The 12,188-nt window shown below is 46.2% G+C and overlaps 1 protein-coding gene across 1 annotated transcript in view; it reads left to right on the forward strand.

The window, feature by feature from the left end:
• The first annotated feature begins 523 nt into the window (after window positions 1–523).
• rab10 (RAB10, member RAS oncogene family) overlaps window positions 524–12,188 on the forward strand; it is a 32,174-nt gene continuing 20,509 nt past the window's right edge. The window contains exon 1 of the mRNA XM_055885814.1: window positions 524–1,185. Within this exon, the coding sequence (XP_055741789.1) occupies window positions 1,059–1,185 (127 nt within the window). The 5' untranslated portion in view covers window positions 524–1,058. The remainder of the gene's footprint in view (window positions 1,186–12,188) is intronic.

Below are 12,188 nucleotides of genomic sequence, written 5' to 3' on the forward strand. Positions count from 1 at the left end.
TATGACATCACTCAGCTTGACTAGCAGCTGGGATCTCTGGCCCAACCTCAACCCAATGTCTGGCCAGCTACCAAACAGCCAACACACCCTGCCCAGAGAGGAAGAGGCAAAGCGAGAGGTTTCACTCTGGACAAAATCTGTCTAAAATAAGTCCAAGGCTTTTCTATGGGCTTATTTTGGACCTAAGGTTGTCGCATTGCCTTCCCGCCATTGGACAACAACTTCCATTGTTAGGATTGAGACATTGGCATCTCGTCATTACATACAGATATCTGCCACCGCCAGACAAGACGAAAATCGGCGGCCATTTTGGATCAAACAGTTACGTTCCACCAGTCAAATGAACTGAGAGTCTGAGCCTGAAAAGGTCCGGAATGGCCATGCAAAAACATTTGCCGTCCCTACACGTCAACCACCCCTTGACAGTTGACAATCTGACCAATCGGGGTCAGCTATATATTTGACAAACAGTTCCCAGAGCCAATCGCCGAGCGAAATTTTGACAATAGTGGCAGGGAGTAGGCGTGTATGTAAACTAGGGTGTCGCCGAGGTGGCTGTATTCGAAGGCGACAGTCTGTTCCGCTAATCATTGACAAAGCAAATAATGTGATAACATCGGCAATTTGACCTCCAAAATTTATAATTCTTCTTGATCGAGAGTCCCAAAATGTTTGGAATGACGGGGTATGCCGATCATTTAATGAGCTCGGTGGTAGTTTGAAGAAAGAGTAAGTCGGGGAGCCATTTTGTCTCGGCAGGGTGAGAGAAAGAAAGTGGAAAAAGGGAATCACACGGGAGAATATATTTTTGTTGTTTTTTATTCACATGCTGTAAGAGAAACGGTTCTGTTTTGGAAATAACATTAGCTACTCGTCGGATACTGTTGCGACACTCTACCCCCTGCGGTATTTAGTTAACTATCAAACTAACTTGGACATCAACATAATTAAAATTACAAGCAGATATTATCCAGCGGTCCTCTGCTTGGAACGCGGGCTGGCTCTAGACCTGCGGTAGATAGTTTATCGTCTGTCTGGCGAACACATCTGGTTTCTCAATGGCGAAGAAGACCTACGACCTGCTTTTCAAACTCCTACTGATCGGGGACTCGGGCGTGGGGAAGACCTGCGTGCTGTTCAGATTCTCAGACGACGCCTTCAACACCACCTTCATCTCCACCATAGGTGAGTTACCGGGACAGGGGTGTCAACACTCCTGGGGCACAGCTGTTTTGAACCACCAGTAGCTAGCTAGGTAAGTTAGCTAACTTTAGCCATGTAAAGTGTGAAGATGCTAGCTAGCTAACGTTACATAGCTTGTTAGCTACCTAGCTGCTAGCTGATAACAAAAAGGCACAGGCAAGTTTGCTAAACTCAAGTGATTGCCACCAATAACTACCTAGCTAACTTGAGTGTACTAAATGGTTAGTTAAACGTTATAATTACACAATGCCAGTCAAGCTAGCCCGTTTGTTCGGGTGAATTATCCCTGAAGTAGTTATTGCTAAAGTTTCACTTACGCCATTTGTTTGTCTACAGACTTGGAATAACCATGCTAACGCTAGCTAACGACTTCCAACGAACTAGTCTAGTTTTAAAGAAATTAGCTGCCTTTGACTATTGTAAACCTCCTAGTTTTTCATACCATGTAGTTAATTGGTGTAACTATGTATCTAGAAATGCTGGCATCAGAGTTGGCACTAATTACCACAGCCACAAAGTCAAATTTGCCTATGTCGTAAAAATTAATGCAAACACCATTTGTTTTTGGAATTAATTTAAGGTTGGGGTTCGGCATAAGGTTAACCGTGTGGTTAAGATTATGGTTAGGTTTAAAATCAGATTTTAAGAGGAGAAATTGCAGAGATGGGCGGGGTTTAGCCGAGGGGATTCGATTAATCTGGCCTGTGCGCCCGGGTAGACGTGTTTTGCAGCGGGTGAACGTTTTGGCACCGGGTTGCCAACCGGACAGTGAGCCAGGTGCCCTTTAGAAGCCCACACCAATGTCAACTCAAAACAAAAGTGATGTAATTAAGCACGTGGAGTAATGAGTAGGATTCTGTGTTTTCACATGCAAAAGTGACTGCCTTCCCAATGAAAACTAGTTTGAAATTTCAAACATATACACTACATGGCTCACTGTCCAAAAGTATGTGGACACCCCTGTTGCTGATGGGTGTATAAAATTGAGCACGCAGGCACGCAATCTCCATAGAAAACGGCAGTAGAATGGCCCGTACTGAAGAGCTCAGTGACTTTCAACGTGGCACCGTCATAGGATGCCACCTTTCCAACAAGTCAGTTTGTAAAATGTCTGCCCTGCTTTAGCTGCCCCGGTCAACTGTAAGTGGAACGGTTGGGTTTGTATAAGTGCTGTGAAGTGGAAACGTCTAGGACCAACAACAGCCGTGGTAGGCCGCAGGTGTAGGCCGCACAAGCGCACAGAACGGGACCGCCGAGTGCTGAAGCGTGTAGTGAGTAAAAACCGTCTGTCCTCGGTTGAAACACTCACTACCGACTTCCAAATTGCCTCTGGAAGAAACGTCAGCACAAGAACTGTTCGTCGGGAGCTTCATGAAATGGGTTTCCGTGGCCGAGCAGCCGCACACAAGCCTAAGATCACCATGCATCGGCTGGATTGGTGTAAAGCTCAAGTGGACGTGATGAATCACGCTTCACCATCTAGCAGTCCGACGGACGAATCTGGGTTTGGTGGTGCCAGGAGAACTCTGCCTGCCTGACTGCATAGTGTCAACAGAGTATATGCAAATTGCCATCATACAAACTGAGGCAGCAGACTTTGTGAAAATTAATATTTTAGTCATTCTCAAAACTTTTGGCCACGACTGTAGAATTATAGTGAAGACATCAACTATGAAATAATACATGGAATCATGTAGTAACCAAGAAAGTGTTAAACAAATCAATATATATATATATATATATATATATATATATAAGGTTGCACATTTTGGGGAATATTAAGAGGTGGAAAATTTCCGTGGAAATATTTGGGAATTAACGGAGAAACTCAGCATAAAAAGAAACGTCGCTTTTTCAGGACTCTGTCTTTCAAAGATCATTTGTAAAAATCCAAATAACTTCACAAATCTTCATTTTAAACACTGTTTCCCATGCTTTTTCAATGAACAATAAACAATTAATGAACATGCACCTGTGGAAAGGTCGTTAAGACACTAACCGCTTACAGACAGTACGCAATTAAGTTCACAGTTACGAAAACGTAGGACACTAAAGAGGTTTTTCTACTGACTGAAAAACACCAAAAGAAAGATGCCCAGGGTCCCTGCTCATCTGCGTGAACGTGCCTCAAGGAAGCATGAGGACGGCAGATGTGGCCAGGGCAATAAATTGCGATGTCCGTACTGTGAGACGCCTAAGACAGCACTACAGGGAGACAGGACAGACAGCTGATCGTCGGTACATCTGAACATCACACCTGCGGTACAGGATGGCAAAAACAACTGCCCCGAGTTACACCAGGAACACACAATCCCTCCATCAGTGCTCAGACTGTCCGCAATAGGCTGAGAGAGGATGGACTGAGGGCTTGTAGGCCTGTTGTAAGGCAGGTCCTCACCAGACATCACTGGCAACAACGTCGCCTATGGGCACAAACCCAATGTTGCTGGACCAGACAGGACTGGCAAAAAGTGCTCTTCACTGACGAGTCGTGATTTTGTTTCACTAGGGGTGATGGTCGGAATCAAATCAAATTTTATTGGTCACATACACATGGTTAGCAGATGTTAATGCGAGTGTAGCGAAATGCTTGTGCTTCTAGTTCCGACCCTGTAGTAATATCTAACAAGTAATCTAACACTTTCACAACAACTACCTTTTACACACAAGTGTAAAGGAATGAATAAGAATATGTTCATATAAATATATGGATGAGCGATGGCCGAACGGCATAGGCAAGATGCAGTAGATGGTATAGAGTACAGTATATACAAATGAGATGAGTAATGTACAGTATGTAAACATTATAGAAAGTGGAATTGTTTAAAGTGACAAGTGATACAATTAAAAATTGGATGTAATAAATGTATTTTGGCAGCAGCCACTCAATGTTAGTGGTGGCTGTTTAACAGTCTGATGGCCTTGAGATAGAAGCTGTTTTTCAGTCTCTCGGTCCCTGCTTTGATGCACCTGTACTGACCTCGCCTTCTGGATGATAGCGGGGTGAACAGGCAGTGGCTTGGGTGGTTGTTGTCCTTGATGATCTTTATGGCCTTCCTGTGACATCGGGTGGTGTAGGTGTCCTGGAGGGCAGGTAGTTTGCCCCCGGTGATGCGTTGTGCAGACCTCACTACCCTCTGGAGAGCCTTACGGTTGTGGGCGGAGCAGTTGCCGTACCAGGCGGTGATACAGCCCGACAGGATGCTCTCGATTGTGCATCTGTAGAAGTTTGAGTGTTTTCGGTGACGAGACAAATTTCTTCAGCCTCCTGAGGTTGAAGAGGCGCTGTTGCGTCTTCTTCACCACGCTGTCTGTGTGGGTGGACCATTTCACTTTGTCCGTGATGTGTATGCAGAGGAACTTAACTTTCCACCTTCTCCGCTACTGTCCCGTCGATGTGGATAGGGGGGTGCTCCCTCTGCTGTTTCCTGAAGTCCACGATCATCTCCTTTGTTTTGTTGACGTTGAGTGTGAGGCTATTTTCCTGACACCACACTCCGAGGGCCCTCACCTCCTCCCTGTAGGCCGTCTCGTCGTTGTTGGTAATCAGGCCTACCACTGTAGTGTCGTCCGCAAACTTGATGATTGAGTTGGAGGCGTACATGGCCACGCAGTCGTGGGTGAACAGGGAGTACAGGAGAGGGCTCAGAACGCACCCTTGTGGGGCCCCAGTGTTGAGGATCAGCGGGGTGGAGATGTTGTTACCTACCCTCACCACCTGGGGGTGTCCCGTCAAAGTCCAGGACCCAGTTGCACAGTGTGGGGTTGAGACCCAGGGTCTCGAGCTGTATGACGAGTTTGGAGGGTACCATGGTGTTAAATGCTGAGCTGTAGTTGATGAACAGCATTCTCACATAGGTATTCCTCTTGTCCAGATGGGTTAGGGCAGTGTGCAGTGTGCAGTGTGGTTGCGTCGTCTGTGGACCTATTGGGGCGGTAAGCAAATTGGAGTGTGTCTAGGGTGTCAGGTAGGGTGGAGGTGATAGTCTCTCTTGACTAGTCTCTCAAAGCACTTCATGATGACAGAAGTGAGTGCTACGGGGCGGTAGTCATTTAGCTCAGTTAACTTAGCTTTCTTGGGAACAGGAACAATGGTGGCCCTCTTGAAGCATGTGGGAACAGCAGACTGGGATAAGGATTGATTGAATATGTCCGTAAACACACCAGCCAGCTGGTCTGCGCATGCTCTGAGGACGCGGCTAGGGATGTCGTCTGGGACGGCAGCCTTGCGAGGGTTAACACGTTTAAATGTTTTACTCACGTTGGCTGCGGTGAAGGAGATTCCGCAGGTTTTGGTAGCGTGCCGTGTCAGTGGCACTGTATTGTCCTCAAAGCGAGCAAAGAAGTTATTTAGTCTGTCTGGGAGCAAGACATCCTGGTCCGTGACGGGGCTGGTTTTCTTTTTGTAATCCGTGATTGACTGTAGACCCTGCCACATACCTCTCGTGTCTGAGCCGTTGAATTGCGACTCTACTTTGTCTCTATACTGACGCTTAGCTTGTTTGCCTTGCGTAGGGAATAGCTACACTTTTTTTTTTTTATTCGGGCAAGTTTCCGGTCGCCTTGCCTTGCTTAAAAGCAGTGGTTCGCGCTTTCAATTTTGCGCGAATGCTGCCGTTTATCCATGGTTTCTGGTTGGGGAAAGTTTTAATTGTCTCCATGGGTACAACATCACCGATAAACTCGCTTACAGAATCAGCGTATTCATCAATGTTGTTGTCCTAAGCGGGACATATCTCACGCCACGTGATCAAAGCAATCTGGAAGCGTGGAATCAGATTGGTCGGTCCAGCGTTGAACAGACCTGAGCACGGGAGTTTCCTGTTTTAGTTTCTGTCTATGGGCTGGGAGCAACAAAATGGGGTCGGGGTCAGATTTGCCAAAAGGAGGGCTTTGTATGCGTTGCGGAAGTTAGAGTAACAATGATCCAGAATTTTTCGAGCCCGGGTCGCGTAATCAATATGCTGATAAAGTTTAGGGAGCCTTGTTTTCAGATTAGCCTTGTTAAAATCCCCAGCTACAATAAATGCAGCCTCAGGATATGTGGTTTACATAGAGTCCAATGAAGTTCTTTCAGGGCCGTCGAGGTGTCTGTTTGGGGGGGATATACACGGCTGTGATTATTATCAAAGCGAAATCTCTTGGTAGATAATGCAGTCGGCATTTGATTGTAAGGAATTCTAAGTCAGGTGAACAAGAGGACTTGAGTTCCTGTATGTTATGATCACACTACGACTCGTTAATCATAAGGCATACACCCCCGCCCTTCTTACCAGAGAGATGCTTGTTTCTGTCGGCGCGATGTGTGAAGAAACCAGGTGGCTGTACCGACTCTGATAACGTATCCCGAGTGAGAATGTTACAATCTCTGATGTCTCTCTGGAAGGCAACCCTTGCTCGGATTTTGTCTACATTGGCTAGTAGTCTACTCGGGAGCGGTGGGCGATGTGCCCGTCTACGGAGCCTGAACAGAAGACCGCTCCGTCTGCCCCTTCTGCGGCGCCTTTGTTTTAAGTCGCCTGCTGGGATCCGATTCATTGTCCTGGGTGGTGGTCTAAACAGAGGAGCCACTTTGGGAAAGTCGTATTCCTGGTCGTAATGTTGGTAAGTTGACGTTGCTCTTATATCCAATAGTTCCTCCCGAGACTTAAGATTTCCTGGGGTAACAGTGTAATACATAAAAAAACAAATACTGCATAGTTTCCTAAGAACGCGAAGCGGCCATCTCTGTCGGCGCCGGATGTATTCACTTTTATCATCGAAGGAATGAGCGTTACACCAAGGCCTGTACTCTGGAGTGGGATCGATTTTGGAGGTGGAGGGTCCGTCATGGACTGGGGCGGTGTGTCACAGCATCATCGGACATTGCAGGCAATTTCAACGCTGTGCGTTACAGGGAAGACATCCTCCTCCCTCATGTGGTACCCTTCCTGCAGGCTCATCCTGACATGACCCTCCAGCATGACAATGCCACCACGCACAGAACGAGCAGTATGGCTGATTTCCTGCAAGACAGGAATGTCAGTGTTCTGCCATTGCCAGCGAGGAGCCCGGATCTCAATCCCATTGAGCACGTTTGGGGCCTGTTGTATCAGAGGGTGAGGGCTAGGGCCATTCCCCCCCCTCCCCAGAAATGTCCGGGAAAATTGCAGGTGCCTTGGTGGAAGAGTGGGGTAACATCTCACAGCAATAACTGGCAAATCTGGTGCAGTCCATGAGGAGGAGATGCACTGCAGTACTTAATGCAGCTGGTGGCCACACCAGATACTGACTGTTACTTTTGATTTTAATCCCCCCTTTGTTCAGGGACACATTCCATTTCTGTTCGTCACATGTCTGCGGAACTTGTTCAGTTTGTCAGTGTTTGAATCTTTTCATGTTCATACGAATATTTACACATGTTCGGTGTGTGTGTCTGTCTCTCTCTCTCGGTGTGTGTGTCTCTCTCTCTCGGTGTCTTTGTCTGTCTGTTTTTTAAATGTATGTTGTATGTTATTTTTTATTTAACTAGGTAGGCCAGTTGAGAACAGGTTCTCATTTACAACTGTGACCTGGCCAAGATAAAGCAAAGCAGTACGACACAAACAACAACACAGAGTTACACATGGAATAAACAAACGTACAGTCAATAACACAATAGAAAAAGTCTATGTACAGTGTGTGCAAATGTAGTAAGATTAGGGAGGTAAGGCAATAAATAGGCCATAGTGGCAAAATAATTACAATATAGCAATTAAACACTGGAGTGATAGATGTGTCGAAGATGAGTGTGCAAGTAGAGATATTAGGGTGCGAAGGAGCAAAATAAATTAAATAACAGTATGGGGATGAGGTAGTTGGGTGGTCTACTTACAGATGGGCTGTGTACAGGTGCAATGATCGGTAAGCTGCTCTGACAGCTGATGCTTAAAGTTAGTGAGGGAGAAATAAGTCTCCAGCTTCAGTGATTTTTGCAAATCGTTCCAGTCATTGGCAGCAGAGAACTGGAAGGAAAGGTGGCCAAAGGAGGTGTTGGCTTTGGGGATGACCAGTGAAATATACCTGCGGGAGCGTGTGCTACGGGTGGGTGTTGCTATGGTGACCAGTGAGCTGAGATAAGGCGTGGCTTTACCTAGCATAGACTTATAGAAGACTTAGTTGACCTGGAGCCAGTGGGTTTGGCGACCAATATGACGCGAGGGCCAGCCAATGAGAGCACACAGTATCAGTGGTGGGTAGTACATGGGGCTTTGGTGACAACAGATGGCACTGTGATAGACTACATCCAATTTGGTGAGTAGAGTGTTGGAGGCTATTTTGTAAATGACATCGCCGAAGTCAAGGATCGATAGGATAGTCAGTTTTACGAGGGTATGTTTGGCAGCATGAGGGAAGGAGGCTTTGGTGCGAAATAGGATGCGGATTCTAGATTTAATTGTGGATTGGAGATGCTTAATGTGAGTCTGGAAGGAGAGTTTACAGTCTAACCAGACACCTAGGTATTTGTAGTTGTCCACATCAGTCAGAACCGTCCAGAGTGGTGATGCTAGTCGGGCAGGCAGGTGCGGGCAGCGATCGGTTGAAGAGCATGCACTTAGTTTTACTTCCATTTAAAAGCAGTTGGAGGCCACGGAAGGAGAGTTGTATGGCATTGAAGCTCGTCTGGAGGTTTGTTAACACAGTGTCAAAAGAAGGGCCAGAAGTATACAGAATAGTGTCTTCTGCGTAGAGGTGGATCTGAGAATCACCAGCAGCAAGAGGGACATCATTGATGTTTACAGAGAAGAGTCGGCTCTGAGAACTTAACCCTGTGGCACCCCCATAGAGACTGACAGAGGTCCGGACAACAGGCCCTCCGATTTGACACACTGAACTCTATCTGAGAAGTAGTTGGTGAACCAGGCGAGGCAGTCATTTGAGAAACCAAGGCTGTTGAGTCTGCCGATAAGAATGCGGTGATTGACAGAGTCGAAAGCCTTGGCCAGGTCAATGAAGACTGAACAAATTCTTATTTACAATGACGGCGTACCCCAGCCAAACCCGGACGACACTGGGCCGATTGTGCACCGCCCTATGGGCTGGCCGGATGTCATACAGGCTTGATTCGAACCAGGGATTGTAGTGACGCCTCTTGCACTGGGATGCAGTGCCTTAGACCGCTGCGTCACGCGGGATCATGAAAGGCTAAATGATTTTCATGCTCGCTTCGAGGCAAGCAACACTTAACCATGCATGAGAGCACCAGGGGTTCTCGATGACTGTGTGATCATGCTCCCTGTAGCCGATGTGAGCGAAACCTATTTAAACGGGTCATTCACAAGGCCGAGGGACCAGACGGATTACTAGGGCATGTACTCAGAGCATGTGCTGACCAACTGTCAAGTGTCTACACTGATATTTTCAACCTCTCCCTGACCCAGTCTGTACTGCCTACATGTTTCAAGCAGACCACCATAGTCCCTGTGCCCAAGAATGTGAAGGTAACCTGCCTAAATGACTACTGCCCTGTAGCTCTCAGGTTCATAGCCATAAAGTGCTTTGAAAGGCTGGCAATGACTCACAAAAACACCATCATCCCGGAAACCTTTATACCCACTCCAATTCGTATACCGCCCCAACAGATCCAAATGTGATTTATTGCATATTTATTTTCATCAGGATATTTTCTACTTGCAGGCTGCAATGTTTTTATTTGTTTGTTTTATGTAGGCTGTTTTTACAGAGTTGGCAATAGAAGTTTGTTTATTTATCATTTAGAATATTAACCACATAACAATGATTTTGAGATTCAAAGACGTTATTATAAATTAAATGAAACTGTTCTACGAAAACATGCATATGAAAACCCTAACTGGCATGCAGATCAGTGAAAATGGCAAATTGGCACTCGACTGAAACAGTTTGCTGACCCCTGGTTGTAGCTAATTACTGGCACCTTCAGGAGTGGTAGGAGGATGGTCGGGTCGGTAGCAGGTCTCTGGCTCCTTCAGGTAGGAGGATGGTCGGGTCGGTAGCAGGTCTCTGGCTCCTTCAGGTGGGAGGATGGTCGGGTCGGTAGCAGGTCTCTGGCTCCTTCAGGTAGGAGAATGGTCGGGTCGGTAGCAGGTCTCTGGCTCCTTCAGGTAGGAGGATGGTTGGGTCGGTAGCAGGTCTCTGGCTCCTTCAGGTGGGAGGATGGTTGGGTCGGTAGCAGGTCTCTGGCTCCTTCAGGTGGGAGGATGGTCGGGTCGGTAGCAGGTCTCTGGCTCCTTCAGGTAGGAGAATGGTCGGGTCGGTAGCAGGTCTCTGGCTCCTTCAGGTAGGAGGATGGTCGGTAGCAGGTCTCTGGCTCCTTCAGGTAGGAGGATGGTCGGGTCGGTAGCAGGTCTCTGGCTCCTTCAGGTAGGAGGATGGTCGGGTCGGTATCAGGTCTCTGGCTACTTCAGGTAGGAGGATGGTCGGTAGCAGGTCTGGCTCCTTCAGGTGGGAGGATGGTTGGGTCGGTAGCAGGTCTCTGGCTCCTTCAGGTGGGAGGATGGTTGGGTCGGTAGCAGGTCTCTGACTCCTTCAGGTAGGAGGATGGTTGGTAGCAGGTCTCTGGCTCCTTCAGGTAGGAGGATGGTCGGGTCGGTAGCAGGTCTCTGGCTCCTTCAGGTAGGAGGATGGTTGGGTCGGTAGCAGGTCTCTGGCTCCTTCAGGTGGGAGGATGGTCGGGTCGGTAGCAGGTCTCTGGCTCCTTCAGGTGGGAGGATGGTTGGGTCGGTAGCAGGCCTCTGGCTCCTTCAGGTGGGAGGATGGTTGGGTCGGTAGCAGGTCTCTGGCTCCTTCAGGTGGAAGGATGGTTGGGTCGGTAGCAGGTCTCTGGCTCCTTCAGGTGGGAGGATGGTTGGGTCGGTAGCAGGTCTCTGGCTCCTTCAGGTGGGAGGATGGTCGGGTTGGTAGCAGGTCTCTGGCTCCTTCAGGTGGGAGGATGGTTGGGTCGGTAGCAGGTCTCTGGCTCCTTCAGGTGGGAGGATGGTTGGATCGGTAGCAGGTCTCTCTCCCTCCCTTGTCATTTTTGTCTGAATTATTTTGTCAGTGTGCTTAAAGCATCCGACAATCTCGATGCGTATAATTGATTTTAATTAAAACACATAGGTCTATATATGAAAAATACACTTAAACATTTTGCACTTGCTCAAAAGACTGCTTTCGATCTGCCAATATTTGTTTTGAGTTGGACAGCCCTACTGTTGACATTCCTGCTTTAAGGGATATTAAATACCTAATTTCCTGCTTTAAAGGATATTAAATAGCTAATTTCCTGCTTTAAAGGATATTAAATAGCTAATTTCCTGCTTTAAAGGATATTAAATAGCTAATTTCCTGCTTTAAAGGATATTAAATAGCTAATTTCCTGCTTTAAAGGATATTAAATACCTAATTTCCTGCTTTAAAGGATATTAAATAGCTAATTTCCTGCTTTAAAGGATATTAAATAGCTAATTTCCTGCTTTAAAGGATATTAAATAGCTAATTTCCTGCTTTAAAGGATATTAAATAGCTAATTTCCTGCTTTAAAGGATATTAAATAGCTAATTTCCTGCTTTAAAGGATATTAAATAGCTAATTTCCTGCTTTAAAGGATATTAAATAGCTAATTTCCTGCTTTAAAGGATATTAAATAGCTAATTTCCTGCTTTAAAGGATATTAAATAGCTAATTTCCTGCTTTAAAGGATATTAAATAGCTAATTTCCTGCTTTAAAGGATATTAAATAGCTAATTTCCTGCTTTAAAGGATATTAAATAGCTAATTTCCTGCTTTAAAGGATATTAAATAGCTAATTTCCTGCTTTAAAGGATATTAAATAGCTAATTTCCTGCTTTAAAGGATATTAAATACCTAATTTCCTGCTTTAAAGGATATTAAATAGCTAATTTCCTGCTTTAAGGGATATTAAATAGCTAATTTCCTGCTTTAAAGGATATTAAATAGCTAATTTCCTGCTTTAAAGGATATTAAATAGCTAATTTCCTGCTTTAAAG

Source organism: Salvelinus fontinalis, chromosome 27 (assembly GCF_029448725.1).
Source record: "Salvelinus fontinalis isolate EN_2023a chromosome 27, ASM2944872v1, whole genome shotgun sequence".
Lineage (NCBI taxonomy): Eukaryota > Metazoa > Chordata > Actinopteri > Salmoniformes > Salmonidae > Salvelinus > Salvelinus fontinalis.